The sequence below is a fragment of the Ammospiza caudacuta genome, chromosome 4 (genome assembly GCF_027887145.1).
Source record: "Ammospiza caudacuta isolate bAmmCau1 chromosome 4, bAmmCau1.pri, whole genome shotgun sequence".
Taxonomy (NCBI): Eukaryota; Metazoa; Chordata; class Aves; order Passeriformes; family Passerellidae; genus Ammospiza; species Ammospiza caudacuta.
The window spans coordinates 5,216,923-5,238,282 of NC_080596.1; the positions used below are offsets into that span (position 1 = coordinate 5,216,923).

The window sequence follows — 21,360 nt, forward strand, 5'->3', positions numbered from 1 at the left end:
CAAGTGTCTGCTGAGCTACCATCACTGTATCCTGCTCCAAAAGCTATATTTTAATAGCAAAGACTTGGATACTTAACTCAGGAAAGGTTTCCCACTAAGAGCCTTCTTGCAGCCAGATAAGAGCCCAAATCCCAACCCTACCAGGAGCTCCAGCTAAACCATTTTTATAAGATAAGGCTCTCAAGTTTCTCATAGTCTCCCCCTATTTCTCCCTCATTCACTCCTGTGCTTTGATCCTCTCGAAATGTGTTCATTTTTTATCTATTTCAGAAAGGGATTTTATATTCAAAGAATTTGGCATACAGCTGTAGGGCAGGATGACTAACAAGAAACTTTAAAACTGTCCCTTACAAATGTAGTATAAATTATATAAGTCTGTTCAGAAAAAGACTGAAATACAAATTTTGTGTCCCAGCCCAATATCCTTTCCCTTTACTATGAGCTAATGATCTGCTATGCCATTTGAAAATATTGCAGTCTTGAAAACAATGATCCACCAAGACAAATTATGAAATACCAAGCAAAACAGGTTTTTACTGACCAGGAATATTCAGTCAGTAAGAAGCACTCTGTATACAGCATGCATGAAAAACAGACATCTATTATATGTGGGTAAAGTATATTGTAGCAGATGTAATAAATCCTCACGCATGAATATGTGGCAAATTTTTGTATGACAGCAAACAGTTAATAAAAACTCACATGCCTCTTCAGACTCTACAAATCCACACACAACAAAAAAAAAACCCAAAAAACTGAACTATGAGAGGAAATTAAAAGGTTAGGAACTACAATAAGAAAAGGATCCTTACCTGGAGTAGTGTTAAAGTCTAAGATGCGGTGATGAGACTGCAGCAGGTCAGGATTACTGGATGACAGGGTTCCACTGACAGGTAAAGCAGGAGGAATGTGCTTTGACTGCCTCAGTCCCACAATGCTGTCATCCTGAGACTGGCCAATTCCAATGTCACTGCATCCAGAAAGAAATAAAATCAGGACTTGCAGACATTCAGAGATTGGCTATATTAGAGGAATGGCAGTGATGTCTCTACTGCTGCATTTTTATACTTTCAATTGTTTATACAGAAATTGCTATTTAGAAGTCAAACTTCTCCAGAAAACAGGACCTGCTTTGTGAACAGTCCACGCAGAGTGACTTGATTTGCTCGTTCACACTGCCAGAAGATGCTCACCACTAAGCACTGAGGAGTTGCTAGGCTCATTTTTTAAATTATTTCGGCCAATATGTTCATTCAAAAGGTGGTATACACCTCACCATCCTATCACCCAAACTTTGACTAATACTGCTGCCCCTCAGTGCTGTTTTCAAGCCTGGACTTCATAGATTTTTTTACTCCATCAGAGACAGGATTTGCAACTATATTTGTGATATACTGTAGCCATGCTATATAAGATCTTTCAACAGACGGATGAGAGAGGATAATTTGAGATAATTTGGTTTTGCCACCCTGTATCACTTGTCTGAGTTTCTCTCCACTCTGTGTGACTGAAATGATACCAGGTAAGGCTAAGCTAAACATCCACACTTGGGTGCTAGAAGTATCCACTGCAAAGTACCTGGCAGCTGTAAATAAAGTATTCTGTGATAAAGGTGAAGTGTTTTATCCATTAAATTTTGTAAGGCAGGGTCCCATAGGAGATCAGCAGTGCTAGATGGATCTGAGACAGAGCTATCATCATGTTATAGTAGGCACCGATTTACTTATTGCTTTTGAGTTGATAATAACGTGAAGCAGAACACCAGCCACAAGACGTAGAGCTGGAGACAGCCATTGAACTTTTCTCTAAATATACAGAAAAAAAACCCTTAATAAAATACTCAGAGGGTGTAAAATGTTGAATAGCAGTCATTATAGAAAGTGAAAAGCATTAAAAATGTAGCAAGTATAGGCAAGGCCTCTCTAAAAGCCAAGCACATCTAAATCTGTATCTACACATTTAAATAAAGCATAAACCAGAATTTAGACTTCATTGCAAACATTACAACTAAGCCAGTCTAGTAAATTAAATGATGCAACACAAATGACCACTTGTACACTAATATTGGGCACTTAAGCCTTTGTCTCTATCCACTCTTGGAAAACCTAAACAGAAGTAATAAAAGCTAGATAATTACCCTGATAGCTGTTACAGCAGCAATATCCCTTTGTGCTTCCTGGTGAATAACTCTACACTGTGCACTCTCGTACCACTTCCATAGGTGCTATGAATTGAACAGTAGTCTGGAAAGCTAGAACAGTGTCTGAGCACTAAAGACACATTTTTAATGACATGGACACAACTGCTTTTGAGAAGGCAGTGCATGGTATCTCTCTGTGCTGTGTTTGGGTTTTCTCACTGTTTTGCTTCTAAAAAACAGATAACTCTGTATTACCAGAACACTTTTATGAATTGTAACCTCAAGCCATGAGAGTGACAGAAACACTCAAATCCACTGGAAACAGATATAGGCTTCTCTCTTAATCAGAAGTTAAGGTGAATCTGAACGTTTGTATTTTTGTACTTCCATCAAGCACAAAATACTGTGACAAGCAGTGATAACCTACTCAGCCCACAGAACCGTCCTGCTAAACCAAAAGCAAATAAGTCTTTCACTACAAAAGAGTTGCCAGCAATCAATATCAGGTCCTTCAAGCAGGAACCACTCCACATTTAAAAAAAAAAGAAAGTAAACAAAAAACCCTGCAGCCCAAGTACCTCAAAATGTTTTCTGGTGGTTCTATACTACTATATACCAGATTTCATAAATACTGCAAACAACAGTATTTTCTCTAAATTCAAATCAAATTAAGACAGTGTGAATCTTATATTAGTAGTTTCACTTGCATTATGCATTCCTTTTGCAGTTTGCCAGTTTATATAATCTTATAGCTATCGTGTATGTTATGACTGAGGCAGCTTCAGTAAAGTGGATCAACTCTGAAAATGTTAGGTTTAAAAGCAAAAAAAGTGTTTAAAATTGTGCTTGAGTTTAAGTCTTCATATAAGAAATTGGAAATAATTTACTTTACACTCAGTCTACTCTATTTTTAAAACTTAAATTAGAATCTGAGTTCTAACCTATGCAAACAAGTAATGAAGTCTAGAAATATCAGATAAAAAGAGCAACACTAAAAAAATCCAGGTCCCATGAAGATCTACTGTTAGGTAAAATATTTTTATTATGCCAATGAAAGAAGACTGTGGTTTTAAGGAAGCAGCATTTATATTGCTTTCTGTAGGTATCTGCCATGCAGGGACACAGCACATTAACTAAGAAATAACTTTGCTGTTGAATGACAAACAGGGTAGAAGGGACAATGAAATGACAGAACTATCTGAATGCTGCTTCCCTCAGAACACAAAATCCTGTGCACCCCACTGCAGGGCTGCAGAGAGGAGAGAGACAGGGGCTGCTGCTTTGTCTGGCATGCTGCTCTATGGACCAGGCAGAACTTTACCAGAGAGGGAGGTGGGAGTTGTGTTTAATCCTTTTTTGGACCAATTGAGCCTACAGACCACAAAATCACTGTGCCAGAAAAGTAAACAAAGAGCTCCAGTGCAGATTGTACCTGGAACCCAAGAAATGTCTCACAGACACTGAAGAGAAGATTTCCCTGTAGCTGCAGAGGAAATGGTGCTGTTTGCTCAGTTTGGGAAGTTATTTAACCTTATTGAACTAAACAGCAGGACTGAAGGAAGGCATCATCTCCTGCTCAAACTGATTCATCTTTGGTACTGATTTAATGTCTCATGAAGCAGACAAGCCTCCTCTAAGAGCGACCTCATTCTGGTTTAAAGATTGGCTTTGTCTGGGTACATCCTCAAGGCACTGGAGCCTTCTGCAGTCTTCAAACTCAAAAAACAGTGAACAGTTTCACCTCCTAAGCCAGCTGAGTCATGAAGTCTTTAAATGCCTACTTTAACTTAAGAGTAAATCAACTTTTCCACCCCTCTTGATTTTCTTACATGCAAAATCGTGAAACTAGGTAAAGTCCCTTAATATATTCAATGCCAGTAATTAAAAGGAAGAATGAGATGGATGCTTTTACACCATAGGGGAAAGAAAAGCACAAACACTAAAGTCTATAGCTACAGATCTCTATGCAGAAACTGTGCAGACAAAAACAACTGAATGTCAACAGGCTTTGCAGACAAACTGCTATATATAACACATAAAGCAGAGCTAGCAGAAGAAAATAAAATAGGTCAAGTTTTTCTGAATCTTACCCAAAGAGGTCCCTACACAGAAAAAGTATAAAAATGACAGAACATAAAGGAAAAGAAATCAACATGAAAATTTTATGCAAATGGTATGAACCATAGTGACCAATGCAGAAAGACCTAAGTATGCACAGCTAATCAGAGAAACAAACATGCAAGACCAGTTAAATAAAGGAAAACATGCTAAAGACGAACAACACAAACAGAGGATTTACAGATTCTCCTCTATTGGAAAGGTACTGCCATCAATTCAACAAACAGCCATTATTTGTGTATAATAGTCTATATTAATTTAATAAATCTATTACTCAAATTCTATATATAATTTTCAGAATAGTTTTCATTTAGTAGGCAATATCTAACATCAGTTAAGCAAATTTTTTAGGTAATGGCAGGGAAAAAAGCCCTGCATTTTCAGCACAAGTGTCTTTTTTCTAATTTACATGGAATAGCTTATTCCCTAGTGGGACACAGGAAAGAAAAATGCAAGAGAAAACTCATCACACAACTACCCTCTACCATTTGTTTTGCCCCCATCAATACCATTTGCCTTGGCCAAGAACCAGGTTACTATAATATCATATAAAATTCACTCTTCTATTGTTGCCAGCAATTTTCAGAACTCTATTTCTAAAATGTGTTCATAGAATAAAAGCTATCAGATAGCATATTTTGCTTTCATTAAAAAAAATAAAACAAAAAACCACACACAATTCTATCAAAGAACCCAAGTTAAAATTTTAGCCTCACACTCCTTACAGCAGTACATAAAAATTCTTATACACCACTGGAACGTGGATACATTGAAATCTTAGCTCATACCAACCCTTAGCAAGTAACCTGCTTGCAGAATTATTCTGAAATAATTTAAGTTAACAGTCCTCTTAAAAGAAAAAGGAAAATGACATAAAGTAGTATTTGGTCATTACTTGATCTGTAAGAAACAAAATACATCTAAATTGATGTCAGAAGATGCACTGTTAGCAGTCTATGCTTGTACAAATATTCAGAATGGTTTTTTCTGGTATTTTTTTCAGACATAAATATGATTTGTATTAATAAATAAAAAAGTTTAATCACAAATTATAAGTTCATTAGGAATTCTTATAATTTAATGCAAAGGAAACATTTAGGAGGAAATAAACTCACTTGTATGGTTTCTGAGGCAGAATGCTGATTCGAGTCTTGTCAAGTATCTTCTTTAACTTATTTCTTCCCCCAACTGTGTTGGCTTTACTCTTCTTATTTACTTTTTCTAATCCTATTACCTGCTCCACGTCAACAGCAAGGTCAGGGATGGAGTAACGACTCGCCTTTTTAATATCACCGATTTTAGGCAGGTGGGGAGCACCATTTCTTTTTTCCTCTGACAACCTTGTTAAGAGTTCTTTAAAAACTGCACAAGACAGAAAAAGAGAGGTAAGCAAAAGGACAAAAATATAAAAGAAAGCTCTGTGCACCAGACCAGTTCAATATTAATCATTAAAAAAAAAGATTAGGCTATTCTGTCCATTTCAGCATTAAATTAATTTAGGTATAAGACTTCAAAAACATTTTTGCTTTTAAAAATAACATTCATTTTCTGTAGTATGAATCAGAAAAACAGCTAATTGGCCCAGCCTAGAAGAGAAATACACAGGTGCCCACATGGTTACACGGATGGTATCAACAGAAGGAATTTGACTTTTTAGTCTAAGGACAAAGGCTTCTGCAGAATAGCAGCATGTATAAAAAGAGCACATTAGACAAAAGTGAGATAGAAAAATAAAAATGAGAAGGAAATTTTAAACAGAGAGACAGCAACAAAAGCTTTCAGATGGACAAGAAATTATTAGCAACAGCATCAGAAAAGGGAAACAGTAACAAAGCCATAAGGAAAATAAAGCAGGAGACTACTGAGACACCTTGGATGTTTGACAGGGCTGTTGTATCCATCTGCCAGAAATACCAAAAACCACTCATTCTCCCTCAGCTCCCTAGCAAAGAGTCATCTCTGAGGCAGAAATATCTGATAAATTTGTAAATTAGTTCTTCTACTGCAACTTTGAGCCTCAAAAAAACCCCCGACACATTTAAATAAATCATACAAAACTGCACTGGAGAGCAAGTCATGTATTCTGAGTGTTGGAGGAACTCTTCATACAAAAATGGAAAAAATCCTCTGATGACTTGGTTTGTAATAATAAATAAAAAGTGATAATTAAAACTAGGGAATTGTAGAAAAACATAGCAACAATGGCAACTAACTAAGGATGAGTATTAGGGGGTTATGTATTACTGTTATTCATTAATTTTGTCCTTAATATTCTCTAATATCTAGAGGTACAACAAATTACCAAGAGACTTCAAAAGCTTGAAATAAGACACTAAAGTGGAGGAGAGTAAACCCAGCCAATAACTGTACTAATGAATAGGACTTAGATGCTGGAGACAGAAATTAGGTAAAGATAAGAAGATGCTGTTGAAAAAAGGAAACTCCTTTTGGGATTTTTGGAGAAGGAATTCTGCATGCAATACACAGAAAGTAACTGCTCTGGGACTGTACTGTAATCTGATTTCAGTATTTGCACTGGAGTCACAAGATAGAAAAAAATTAGAAAAACACTTCTGAAGAAAGGAAGAAATCAAGTTCAATCTTTAACAGAGTAAAGCAGTGCATGAGATTCAAACACCCAGTGTGAGGAGGATAGTTACAGAACTTACACACAGAGAAACAAGAACATCCGGCTAAAAAAGCATATCCAGATACATTAAGAAATATCTCTAATTATTAGAAACAACTGAAATACTAGAATCTTTACTGCAAAGAAAAAAAAAAAAGTAAACAGATTTGACTAATGACTTTTAAGACTTTTTGACCGATGACTTCTGGAGATAACCTAGGCAAACTTAAATCTTCAGTAGTACAGTGATGTGCTGTGGTGATATTCTGGATATTCTGCCCTACTTACTTGAGATGAAGAACCTGATCCTGAAAGAGATACTCAAGGAACACATCACTAAATTGTGTAAGTAATCCAAGTACCCAGTGGTAAAAAAATCAAACCAAATCCCTAATATATTCATTACTTATGATGCTAATTGAGCTCCTGAAGCTGCTTGAAAACTCTTCCATGTGTACTTTAGTACTTGCTGGAGGGAAATATGTAGAGAACAAATACAGAGGGTAGCAAGAATCTTTTCACCTAGCTGGCAGGAAAGGTTGTAATAGTCTTGAGCTTGCTACACTTAGAGTGGGCTGAAAAACTACAAGTAAATTCAGCAGACAGAATAAAACAACTGATCAGCTGGAATGCCTGAAGAGGCTTCTTTCTTGAGAGAAAACTAAACATTTTATATACAAGCAGGTTTTTAAAGTTCGAGCTACATGGTCACAATAGTTCCTCTTAATCCAGAAACATACACTTGTGAGAAGGAAGTCCCTTCATGTAAATCTCTACTCATAAATTTTTCTTTGCCATTATGAACAAAGATATTTTAGGACCTTCATGTTTGCTTTTTCTATTCTCTCCAGTACAAAAGAGTTTCAAACAAAACTATTTTAAACTATTAAAAAAATTTAGGTCTCTATCAAAACTAGAATGAGCAATGCAGACAAACTTACCAAATAAATTGGTTTTCACAGTGATAGACAGATGAGTGTTATTTCTAAGGATCTCCATGGCTTTTGTCAACTGAATGTTTTCAAAGTTTTGACCATTCACTTCCAATATCTAAAATTCAAACAAGTTTGAAAAATTTTCATGTAGTGAAGAGAAAGGAAGCAAAAAAAAAAACAAAACCAGGGGAGAGGCAATGGAGGAACACATTTTAAAATTACATACCTGGTCTCCACGTTTCAAGCCTGCTTCTGTAGCTTTGCTACCAAAATCTACACTGTCAACAAAGATTCCAAATCCCTTTTCTGACCCTCCCAGCAAGATAAAAGGCAAAGGGGCTTCTCGAGATGGCTTTGTTAATGTTATCAATCTTCGTTTAGCTTTAGCAGCACAAGCAATATTTAACAGCCTCAAATGTCCACCCATTTTCTATAAGAGAAAAGCACAGTAAGTTATATATAACAACAGCCTGGCTATTCCCTGTTATCCCAAGTTGTCAGAAAAAAACCCTCACTCTTACCTCCCTCTCCAAATTGTTCTCAAATTCTTCCAGAAATCGAGTCATAGCAGGATCTCCTTCAAAATCATTGAAGTGATTGTTCACCCACAACAATACTACCCGTGTAACCTGAAAATTCATCAATATTACAAGTTATAAATTCTGCTGGAATAATCAGAACAACACTACTGCCAAGTCCTTTAAAAATACTGGTCATTAAGGGCCCTGTAAATTTTCACTGAAATCTTAAATAATACATATATATATATATATATATATATATATATATATATATATATACACATCCAAATCAAACTTCACTAATATGCAATTATATATCAGGAGAATAGAAAAAATTAAGTATCATAATTGCTTTCACTTGTATAAGCAATTGTATGCTGTATTTCATAATGAATGCTGCAAGTCAGAAAACACTGGCTGTATCAAATTTTATTAATAAGAAATAGTGCACACAGGTAGAAGGCAACAAGGTAGATCCATTTCTGACTTATAACAATTTCCTGTTCATGTACATTTCCAAATCTGCTTAGTTCTCCAAGCACAGGATCACAAAGCTTACAATACAGTCTAATAATGGCCTTTGAATCTCCTAAGTCTTTAGATGTGCCACCATTAACTTCATTTTGCATTTAGCTCTGTAAAACAGCTCCTCTATGTTTAGAGAGGCAGGAAAAACAAGATATTGCAAGAAGCAGGAAAGATGTTTTAACAGCAATTCCTTTCCTCAGAGCCAATCTTTCCATTTACTCCTCCTTTTTTCCTTCCACCAGCTATTCCCCCCAAGCAATTATGATGATAGAGTTGAGAAGAATCTTAACTGGTACTTTACAGTTTCTTAGGAAAAAATCTGAAGAAATACTATTAATTAATAGTAATGAAGGTAAAGCCACAAAATAAGACCAGCATTTTTTAAAACTATATGCTTTTACTCTAATATTCTTCTTTTAGTATGTGATTTGACCTGGAATATCAGCAGCAGTTGTCCTGACAAAACACAAGTATTTTGGTGTCTTGAATTAGTATTGATTAATGCTATTTTTAAAAAGTTGCTGAATCCCAAACAGTTGTGCCACTCAATGCTACCTCTAAAAATACAGCTGCATTTCTTCTTTTATGCTAGGAAAGTAAATCAGTAGGGATAAATCTCTAAACATTTCAAAACCTAACACTTAAGAACAAAGTCTCACACAATTTAAAAGTCTCATACTAATTTTAATTAGTGCTAACCCCCACCCATTCTTCGTGTCTGCACAAAATCCAAACCTCTGCAGCCCCATGTGCCAAAGGTCTGACACCAGGCATGCAAAACCAATCCTTGCCACCCTCAAAGTTTCTAAGTAGTTTTCCTTTTACCCCAGAAAGGAAATTAATTCAAAAGTGCTGAAATTAATGACCAAACTAACCAAGTACTTCAGAACTCCTCAAGTTCAGATTTCAACTGAAGGCAACTAGCCAGCTCTACATGTGCAGCTCCCAGCCACAGGAAAATACTTGAGATTTCTGCACCTTTGAAAATGAAGATGAACTTCATTCCTGTTAAACAGTTTTGATATTTTTCATTACTGTGGATGACACTGGAAGATCCAGACAATGTCTGGTTAAATTTAGGGTAACTGCAGATTATTCAAATTGTCTGGGAAGTTGCAAGCTGTACCACGCAATGTATTTTAAACTACTGCGGTGACAGCTTCACTGTCAATGCTGCTTTTGGAGTTGGGACTTACTCATCTGCACCCAGAGGACACTGAGATAGGAGGAGCTGAATTCTGACTTCCAGAGGAATGCCATTACTTGTGTCACAAATCAGGAACAGCATTAGAAGAGGATTAAAGCTGTAAAATCAAATAACTTGCTGCAGGGCAAAATCATTGCTAAGGTTGGATGTCCAGTGTCCCACTCTGAATGCTCCTGACTACTCATCATCCCCAGGAAGTTTTACTCACCCCTTTCACTCCCTTTACTGTCTATCAGCACCCAGTACAAAACAGCCAAAATCTTCCAGATTCCTCATTCCCTACTTGCTTATCTCCACTTGTCCCAAGCTGTTCTCTGCCTCCTGACTTTCTGTCAGTGCTGCTGGAGGTCAGAAAAGGTTGGTTATTGAGGCAGCAGAACAAAGAGCTGTTCTGTCTTCAGACTGGTACAAGCAACTGTGGCTTGTATCATGCTGGCTCATGCTTTTAGAGGTTGAGGGGATTGTCCATTGGAGAACAAGCAACATAACTTTAAAGATGAGCTCCAATACCGTAACTCTGAGCAGTATCAGCTGCGAAGCCTACCCTCTGTCATATATAAGACCCTTCCTTCAAGGCACAGCTATACTAACATTTCTGGAAGAAATACACAGATTTAAATAAAAGCTGAAAACCAAATGTCTCTTTCATTGTACTTATATCATTCCCATGGTTTCAAATTTATAAAAAAAAAGGGCATCTGGAAATTTTTAGAATTTTTTTAGCATACAAAAAAGTTGCATACAAGAGAAAATAAAGCAATAGATTTTGAAGGATGATAAAGCCTCAATGGCCAGTGTGCCAAAACTGGATGTGCCTTATTCTTCCATCATGGAAATTCTGTTTAGGGAAGAAGATATCTGATTGCTTTCTTGTGTTTGGGTTGGGCTTGGTGGCTTTTTTCTTAATGCTACATAAAGCACAACAGATTCTTAACAATGCATGAATGTCCTATTCTCCTTTAAAAAAAAATCATGTTTGCCACATTGAATTAACTAGCAATATGTACAGAAAACACAAAACTTATCATATGCTCAAACTTGGAGACACAATAAAATTCTACTGAATTACATTAAATAAAAATACAATTGGAAAAAAATATTCCTGTATACCTGTAAGCAATTAAGTTGTAAAAACACAGCAAGGTAAAGCATGGGCAATTTACCTTGCATGAACACAGTAATATTTAAACAAAATAAGGGGAAAAAATGTTCTTAGTTTTAGCCATATATTCTGCCATTAAAATATGTCACCAGCTATTTGTATCTTATTCAATTTAGTCATTCTCTCTAAAGCATATTTTATTCTTATTTCTTATATTTCAATGTGAATGGTAACAATACATGATTCATGAGATTTTCACCTTATCCCTGAGGCTGGGGTCATTGAACCACTCCAACAACTTCTTGCCCACTTCCATTGGGCTGGAAAGAAAGGTCCTATACGTCAACAGGAAGTCTTCTATAAATGTTGGGTCTACCACAGAGTGCTCTTCCACCAAATGCATTGTTAACCTTTCAGCTGTTCCCTATTGATAGCAAAAAATTGAAAAATCATACTTATTAACACATTTTCAACACATGCAAATTTGTTTTCTTGTAACATACTGAATGAATGAAGATTCATCACACTAGAAATACTGCCATCCATTAACTGATGTGCTAAGCAAACACAACAGCTTGACCACTGTATTAAGAAACGTAAAAAAAATTATGTAATTAAGCTGTATAGAAATCACCTAGTTGTCAACATGCATAATTATTTTTAAAAAATCTAGAAATATTAACAGTCCATTTTCAAATATTTACTTCTACAATATACACCTCAACTGATCCTGGCCCTAACTTGCCAAGTTGCGAGGTTTGCAGAACACAGACTTTTTCAAGAGACACTCTCTTTTCCTCTTACCTTGATGACAATGTGGCCTTTCCTCGTTCCAGTGCGGTCCAGCTCCCTGTGCTCCTTCACCATCACAATCTCCCCTTCCTCCTCCACCTTCTGCATGTTCTTTTCCACTTGATTGAGGATGCGGCAATAATCTTGCTGGGCTATGCAAACAAACTGGAAAAATCATCACACACCAGCGTTGAATGTTAAATCTTCAGAGGAGCATTTAGACTTAAGGTGCAAGTACTCAATCAACAGACAAAATAAAGTAGCTCCTCAACCTGCAGTGAGCCTTTCCAATAGTTTTTGTCTTTCCAGCAGTTCAGCCTTACCAAGCAGATGAACAGACAGGCACAGCACTGCCACTACAATCCTGCATTTGAGGAGACCAAGATCCATCAGAGCAATATGATTTAGCATTCCCAGCCATTCTCGTTCAGCTGCTCTGACCTCCCCACTGCTGTAGATGAAAGCCCAGCTCTTTTGTGGTATTTAGAAGAGTTAAGTGAAAACCCAGCTTTTATTTTTTGTGGCTATTGTTTTGGTAAATAATCTTGTTTTTTAATAGCTATTTTATTGAAGTCAATTAGTAAGAAAAAGAACATTTATTCAATTAATTAGTGCAGGCACGAAGAAAGAAATTATTTCTTGGCTTAAAGCATACAACAGGAAAATTATTTTCTACAATCATCAGTTCAGCCAAGAATAAGTGCAAGAATAAATATCTTAGGAATGTTCCTAATACCCACACTATGCAAATATAATTAAGACCAACCATAACAAATTGGAAAAAAACTACATTGTACACAAATTATTACATGCTTGTCTCTTTTGGGGGACAAGATTAAACTACCTTATTATATGAATCCGGGTATTTAACTGAAAGAAACAGTGTTATTTATGGTTGAAAAGTTGTTAAATCCTTCTGTACAGACTTAGGACAATGGCCCAAGAATCAGAGACAGTATTTTCTCTTTAAATTCATTTACACATCATTTCATTTTTCCAGCAGCTAGTAGCAGCTGAAACAGAAGTTCCACAGTTTGGATTTGCTGAAAACATTACTCTAATGAGAAACCATTTATGCACATTTTGGGAGTTAGATGGCCAAGCTAAACCAGGTGACTCTATGAACACACATTTTCACCCCTTTCAAAGGTCATCTACTTGAAGCTAATTAGCCATCAGGACAAAGCAAAATGCTTAATTCACCCACGGCTATGCTATAATTTTCTGGATGGGAATAAGCAAATAACAACCATATAACCAGATTCAGCCAGTAGTTTTATGCTATGAAAAGCATTCTTTACATCTGACTGCTTGTATTACAGCAAACATCAAAGCTTTTTCCTTGAAAGGTCAGATTAGCCAAAATTAGATCTTTCACTCAAACCACAGGAGATAAAGTTTGTATTCCTCTGATATTCAGAAGCTGAGTTGAGTAAGGAAGAAAGGCTATTAGCTGCAGAAGGGAAGGAGCCTGTCATGGCTAATGGACCTTGAGATCCTCCCAAGGAACATTGAAAGCAATGGATGCACGGCTGGTGGCCCTCGCCTTCTGGAAACAGTATGTAGACAAATATCTTCATGCAAAATGATCCTTTACCCTGAAAAAGATAACTCCATTTCCCAGACTGTGGGTATGCAGAAGCCACATTGCCCAACTACTGTCTGGGGTTACCCACTGGATATTTTACATGTATTCAGTTTAAAATAAAACTGGGTCTCATTATTGAGTTGCACGACACCTGTGTGGGTGTGAATTTGCTTGTACCACAGACACTCTACCTGGCAGTCATCCACTTTGGTTCTCATCACTCCTTTCATGTATTCCTTTTCCATAGTGGGGGAAACACCAAAACTGTTCCCCATGCACAATATCTCTGTTCTTCCATCAGGGTATGTCACCTCCACAGAGCCATTCAAAATGACTGACCAGGAATCCAGCTACAAATCAAATATTGCAGGATATGTGAAGACCAAATCAGTTAACATTTTAAAATCATACTATATAAATACAACTCTCACAATTGTTCTAAGGCAAAATTTATTTTCTAGCACCTATTAACAATTTAATAAGCTAATTTTCCTTAAATGTACAGCTATTTCCAGCTCAAGAAAACTGGGATCTTAAGCTCATCTTTACTATTAAGAGGTAATGAAAGACTGTGGAAAAAGAGATAAAGGAAGTTTTAAAACAGCACTTGAACACTGAAATAAAGTCCCCAGATGAGCTCAAATAGGCAGGAAGCATTTAGTACAATACAGAAAATGCTTTCTGGTTTTATTGCTTAAGAAATGTGTGAGCGCCTAAACAAAAGCTTTCAGAAAATCCAGAACAAAAAGAGTTCTGATTTACCTGAATGTTGCTTTTTTTCTCTTTTTTTTTTCTTTTTTTTGTTAAGTAACAAAAGAGGATCTTAACCGTGTGGAATCGGGATGTTTGGTATAATAGGAGAGTCAAAAGCAACTGCTACTGACCTCTTCCCCATCGTTTAGTACAATAGTTCCTGCTCTCTCCACAACTGCAAACACCATCACAGCACAGAGTTCTCTCCTCACTGACATTGTCATGTTGGCAAAAGCAGGCAATTGATGCATGAATTCCAGTAGTTGTTCTGAAGGAGAAAAAGCCCACTGAGTCGTGCATGTCAAAACAACAAAGCACAGTAAAGACAGCTCTTCAGCAAGATGCCTGAGGCTGCTTAAGCTAAAATGCTGCACAATCGTTTCTGTATACTAATAAATCATGTACAGTGGCCTGTTTTAATTACTGGGTATTTTGTAGACACAGACTGGCTGGTCATATCATCAATAGAAACCCTGCAAAGTAAAAGTCAGCATAATGGAAGGATTGTAATGTAACCAAGAGCTCTGAATACAACCAATGATATTTTTAATACCGCAGTCAGGGAAATAATTTCATTGTGACTAGGACTATATAAAACACAGCAAGACAAATGTCACAAAATTGAGCAAGTTGTTTGGTAAAGCCAACACCTCCTAGTCTAGGCTTAACAGTAAATTGTACTTGATCATTGTCTGGTGGTTTCACCAGAAAGTTCCTCTCAGATGGACCAGACAGGATTACTGGATTACTGTCTTAAAGGTGACTGCTGCTGCTCTGTCTTCTACCTGCACTTGAGTTACACTTGTACTCAACAGTGAGCTTCCTGTATTTTCATTTTTTATGCTGTTCATAACTACAGAACTTAATTTTAGCAGTCCTGCCAAGTGAATATATGCCCCAAAATCGTTTTTGCATCCAGTTTGATCTAAAATGTCTACTGAAAGAGTTCAATAGGACCCCGTATTTTCTCTATTTTTTTATTTACTCTGAATTACAGAAAGGTTGTGGTTAAAAGGGACTTCCAGAAGTCATCTGGTCAAACCTAGCTGCTCAAGCAAAGCCACGTTAGAGTCAGTTTCCCAGGAACACATCCAAACACCTTTTGAATATCTTCAAGGAGGAATACTGACACCGCTCTGATAACCTCTCCCAGTCCTCAGTCTCAGCAGAAAAAAAGCATTTCCTAGTGCTCTGATGGAGCCTACTGTGTTTTAGTTTGTGCCCTTTGTCCTCTCACTGGGCACTACTGAGAAGACCCTGGCTCCATCATCTTCACACCCTCAACCCATGGTATTTCTATACATTAATGAGATCCCCTGAGCTTCCTTCAGGCTGAAGAGCCCCAGCTCTCTTAGACTTTCCTTGCATAAGAGATGCTCTAGTCCCTTAATCATCTGATAATCAACCTCAATCATCATTTAGTCATACTTCAATAAAATAAAAATATCTCCCCCAGTGAAAGAGATTAGATTAAAATTTGGATTCTAGTTCTGCTTTGCTTTCAATGTGTTTACTCGTATGTTAACATAGCAAATTAGTTTGATTAGATGCACATTTATGTTAAGGTTTTAAAGGCTCCAATGTTTGCAACAAATGTCAAGTCACAATGTCACAACTGACAATTAAAAATATACTGTGAGAAGCAGTGCTAACATTAATGTCACCCTTGCCAAGGTTCTGTTCTCCAGTTTTCAATGACATCTCCTTCATAAACCTGCTCTGATATCAATTAGAAGCTGAAGCTTGAGATCAAAAAGGCCAGCAAGTAATAGGTTTCACTCACATTATATGCATTTTCTTTAATTGTTCACATTATATATATACTTATACAAAAACAATAACAATAAACACTAACCTTATCAATTACAAAGGCCAATGATTAAAATAAAACTCCAAGCTCAAAAATTTAGTTTTTGGGGGTGAAGAAGAACATATTTGACAACATTTTACTACATTGCAATACTTACCAATGTCATCATCTGTCCTGTCTATTGGGTCTTTCTCCAAGCAGTCTCTTACAATATCCCTACTCATCAAAGGATCTGATGCCCTTTCAATGTCTTCTTCATCATCATCATCCTCAGAATCCACAGCTGTCTCTGGCAATCCACTGAGATCCATATCACCAGCCTCACTTTCTGTAGCCTAATTAGTGCATAAACAATTAGAAAACATTCAAATATGTTATTTACTGCTGCAGTTTCCTGGTTAAATGTACAGAGATGAATTCTAACATCTAGCAGATGACCCAAATTTATTCTATATTTTTATATTGCTTTTTTCTTTTTATATCTTTTTAAAACAACTAACAATTTATCAGTCCAAACCCACTGTGTTTAAATATGACTTTTAACATTTGTTTCAATCAGTCACACAAACAAAGGGTTCAACAGACATTACTTAATCTGTGGGTCTTGGGGGGATTGAAGGCTCTTGCATTTCAAGCAGCAATGTCTTGAACTGTTAGCTGAATATAATTTTTTTCAATAAACAGTTTTCATTTGACAATTTCTGTGCTCACTCCAAATTTACAGACACTTAGGAAAGCAGCATAATTTTAAACAGACAGTTTGGGGAAATAAAAACAGCATCAGAATGCTACAGGAATTTTGCTATCTCTTAGTCACCTAGGACTGTACTTTTGTTTTACAATTCCAGTTGAACGTGGTTAAATATGGCTTTCATTTGCTGATAAATTGCCTAAGAATTTACAGATGCAGAAAAAAGCAAAGTCATTGCTTAAACACCACAGATGGACTACCCAGAATATCTGTCAAATTTAACCTCCCTCATATTGTTTTAAAATGAATGAAAACATAGTCCAGACTAAGGCCATTAGTATAGCACCTAAAGGTAAATATATTTTAATTTGATATTTAAATATTTCCAAAATGATTGAGTGTGAAGACTGAACACTTTAATGCATCCCACAAACATTTGTTTGTCATGGCTGATACGGCTGCCTTTTCTCACAACCTGATTTAATACCACAGCAGCTGCCAAGGCTTAGCTATGACAATTTTTAAGGAAATGCAAGCTTCTAATGAGCAAGTTTTAAGCCATGGCTTGAGAAATCCAGTTTCACAGGCCTTAAAGGGATGGTTTGTTTCTGAGACTCCTGGAGCACACAATGTATTGAAAAATACAACATGGGACAAAGACAGCTACTAAAGCTTGTTTCATCAATCTATCTCAGACTGGTGAAAAAGACAACCCACAAAACTAGGTCACTCTCTGAACACAGGGAAGGTAAGAGAAATTGCATTGGTAATTTTGTAGAATCATCTCCCCTATTCCTGCCTCCCTATCTGTGGCCGACATCTGTCACTTTAATGCCACTATACACAGCCACCTCATGAACAGCAGCATATGGCTGGAGATGGATCAGGGGCAGCCAGTGAGAGTCTTAAATGCTTCTGTCCTACAGCACAACACAAGCTTTGTAACTGGGACTTGTTAATATAAAAAAAAGCCTGATAACAGCATCTATGCAATATTCAAATTATTCTCACTTTGCGGTTTTGGGTTGGGGTTTTTTTAGTTGTTGTTGTTGTTCATTTTGGGGGTTTAGTGGCTTTTTTGGTTTTGCTTTTGTCAAGAAAAAATGCTGCTCATTTTTTAACCAGGATAAGGAAAGATGTTACTGGCATAAAAACAAATCCCAAAACATAGCACAGATAGCAGTATTTTATGAGCAGTCTTCCTGTGTTTAACATGCCCATTCCCTGTGATACATTTGAAACAGCTGCTGTAACTACTCTTTCAAAATAGCCTTCATCAAAAGCGACTGGTGGAAAAATTAGTGGTGATGAGTCAGTAGACACACAGCTTATGACACCAATCTGTCAGAATCTGAAGTTTCCAGCAGTGACAATTCCAGTGACAGTGGGACTGATTCACAGTCAATTTTGCAAACCTTCCCATCACTAACAAATGCCCCTCCTCCCTGCCCAGATTAAGCTCTCTCAAAAGCACAATGCCAAAATTAATGCAGACCTTAATTTTGTCATACAATGCTAACAGACAAGAAACTTCCATCTATTGTACAACATCTGATTTAAAAGATAAGTTATTTTACTGTGTTAAAGCAATTAAACAAAACGAAAACTCTTGAACTCTATTATCAAAAAGAGTCCATGATATTTAAAACAAATTCTCACACTGAATTAAATGTAACTTTGGACTCAGAAAACACTTTACAAATACTACTAAAGGCTACAAGATTTCCCAAAGATGATCACTATTTACACTTGTTGTTTCCTTTTTTTTTTTTTTTTGACAAGTGGAGCTATTGGTGCATGAAAAGCAACTACTTCTAATTTCCTGCCAAAAACCCAAACCACTGCAAAAAGAAGCTCAGCATTGAATGCAACAATCTACAATGTAATAAGAAAGTTTGTTAATTTAGGACACCTTTAAAAACACCTTTAGAAGAAAAAAAATACATGTTTTCAAACAACTTTCTGAAATCTCTATGATCGCACAAAAGATGGAAAAGAAAGACAAATGTAGCCTTTCTGCATGACAAAACAAAACAAAAACCAAACCAAACAAATCCATGGCCCCCCACCCCAACTCCACAAACAAACAAACAAAAACCAATCAAAAAAACCAAACCAGAAAACTAAGAAAACCTCGAGGGCTCCTTGTGTTTATACATCGCAAACAGCTTTTCTAGGTTTAGTAGCAGCATGTATGATGTCAAGTATTCAAGGTCCTCTTGCTGAGACATTAATCTTCATGACCCAACTACTCTGAGTGCTTTTGTACCCCCTCCTCTGTGAGAAAAACCAATCATGTCTGCACAGGAACCCTTGGTTACTAAGCAATAGCCTTGCATCTGTCTAGGATTAAAGGGGAAACCCCCATGAGCTCCTTTGGGCATGGGGGATTCCTTATGAACCTCAGCCACCAAAAACCCAAATGATGAATATCCAACAGAATTTGTACTACAGTCAATCATGAGGCTTACATCTTCTCAGGGCATGTAACCAAGGATGAAATACACCTCAGAACTGCCATTCTTGGGTGCATGTTATACTTTGCTTCTTGGGCAATAAGAGAAATTAGTTTCACTTAAATAAATCTGAAAAGATTGCATGCAACAAAAATGCAAGAAAAATGTTGGTTGCAGCCTGAAGTACAAAACAATGTCTCTCCATTGTGATAGCAAACTGTGATAGCAAATTTCTCATGTCATCTTTCCATTTTCTGTGCTTTGAAGCTTCAAAAATTTTCTCCAATCTCATAATAGTGACATCCTAAAATTTTATTTGTCACATCACCAACATGACAGTTAAGAGACTAAGACAGACGTTTTCAAGCCTGAGTTGCAGTAGTATTTCATATTGACACCTAAGGAGAATCTGACCAGTTTTAAGCAGTGGCTATAAAGTTTAACACTGCACCAATAAAAAACTAGCTGCTTCAACTGAGGAGGAACTTGAAGTCCAAACACACTTCCAGATTTGAGTGATAATTAAACAAATACTGTGAAATAACCAGGGTAAAGATGTAAACTAAAAGAAGCTTTGTCTAAGTTCTTGGTTAGCCTTTGGTTCCTTGATTGACATGAAGAAGAAGAGGAGGATTAAGAGAAGAAGAATAGCATTCATTCTCCCTGGGTCAGACTGGGGAAATGGTGGAGACCCTTCTGGTCACTTCAGATTGGCAGGAGAGGAAACCAGTGAATGCCAGCTCTACTGGTCTTTGATTTTTTAGATGCACCATGACAATGAGCATAATGAGAGAGGTGGTGGACTACATGAGCAGCTCAAGAAGATGATTTCATTTACTGCCTGACTTCCTCTTCCTCCACTTAATTTTTGAGTTCCTTGAGAAAACAGATTAGAAGTTATGGGCGATCACTACCTCTACTCAACCAAGTAACTCTCACTCCAGTGAAACAACTTCATCACACACTCCCCACCCTTACTAGGGGAAAGAAAGTGGGAAGACTTGGAGAGCTGCTTATATGACTGGCTCTGTTTTAAGTGCCCTTCATGGTTTTCTTTCTATGCTGGTTTGGGAAAAACTTCCAACTGACAGTAACATAAAGAGAAAAAATAGACAACCTTTAAAATAACCACACTCACTACTGATCTCTTTTTATTTTAAACAGACTATTTTAACCTTTACTTTTCTAGAAATCTAATTACTTTCTTCAGGAAACATTGTATCATTTTGAATACTAAATTCGCCTTGTAACAATTGTTACCACCTAAAATCAACAATTCAAAATCTCTAAACACACAAGAGAAAAAAAACAGGGACAAAAAGAAAAACAAAAGAACAGAAGAAACTCCTTGCACAAGCCAGAAATATATGTTCGCTGCCTGGTGCACTCCTTCAATTCCACAAACCTAACAAAGAAAGAAGCCATGCTCAGTTCAAAAACACCATCTCCACATTACTTTTCAACCACTGTCATTTAAGGGCTAAAAAATGAACTAAAAAATGAAAATAAGAATGTCTATTACCAAAACTACTCATTTTTACTTTCTAATTTTTAAGCTGATACCAATAAAAACACCAAGAACACTGGCTCTGCCTGTCTCATTAAATGACTTGCAGAAGTCACATTAGCTTGAAATATTCCCTCATGTCATATAGTCACATTGGATTCAGTGTCTCCACAGAGAGAGAAGTCATGTCTGGAGTTTTGTTTTAAATTAGCTTTCAGATGACTAAACAAAAGTTTACAATATCAAAAAATTACGATGAAATTCAATCCGTGCAACTATAATATGTATTTATTAAGTAGTTCTCACATGTACTACAATCAACTATAATTATTACATGTACAGAAATCATACACAATCTAAGGTAATAACATTATTTTTTGTGCTACAGTGACATGAGTGCAAATGTCCACGAAATACCTTAAAACTCCTTCAGTTCAAGATTTTCACAGTGCTCTCCATAGTTGTTCTTTCATTATCTACCCCATTATCCACCCCAAAATTTATAACACAGCAGCCCACATGTGTCACAGAAGTCAGTCTGAGCAGTTTTCCTCACTGAAGATGGAAATGTGCAGCAATGCAG

General features: G+C 36.6%; 1 protein-coding gene across 6 annotated transcripts in view; it reads right to left on the bottom strand.

The window, feature by feature from the left end:
• The window catches only part of RAPGEF2 (Rap guanine nucleotide exchange factor 2), a 185,048-nt gene that overhangs the window by 21,331 nt on the left and 142,357 nt on the right, over positions 1–21,360 (bottom strand). For all 6 annotated transcript variants that reach the window (XM_058803151.1, XM_058803153.1, XM_058803154.1 and 3 more), the window contains 10 exons: positions 16,281–16,458; positions 14,445–14,581; positions 13,752–13,910; positions 11,985–12,137; positions 11,440–11,604; positions 8,344–8,451; positions 8,049–8,252; positions 7,829–7,937; positions 5,374–5,620; positions 813–970 (listed from right to left, as the gene is read on the bottom strand). In XM_058803151.1, the coding sequence (XP_058659134.1) occupies positions 813–970; positions 5,374–5,620; positions 7,829–7,937; positions 8,049–8,252; positions 8,344–8,451; positions 11,440–11,604; positions 11,985–12,137; positions 13,752–13,910; positions 14,445–14,581; positions 16,281–16,458 (1,618 nt within the window). The remainder of the gene's footprint in view (positions 1–812; positions 971–5,373; positions 5,621–7,828; positions 7,938–8,048; positions 8,253–8,343; positions 8,452–11,439; positions 11,605–11,984; positions 12,138–13,751; positions 13,911–14,444; positions 14,582–16,280; positions 16,459–21,360) is intronic.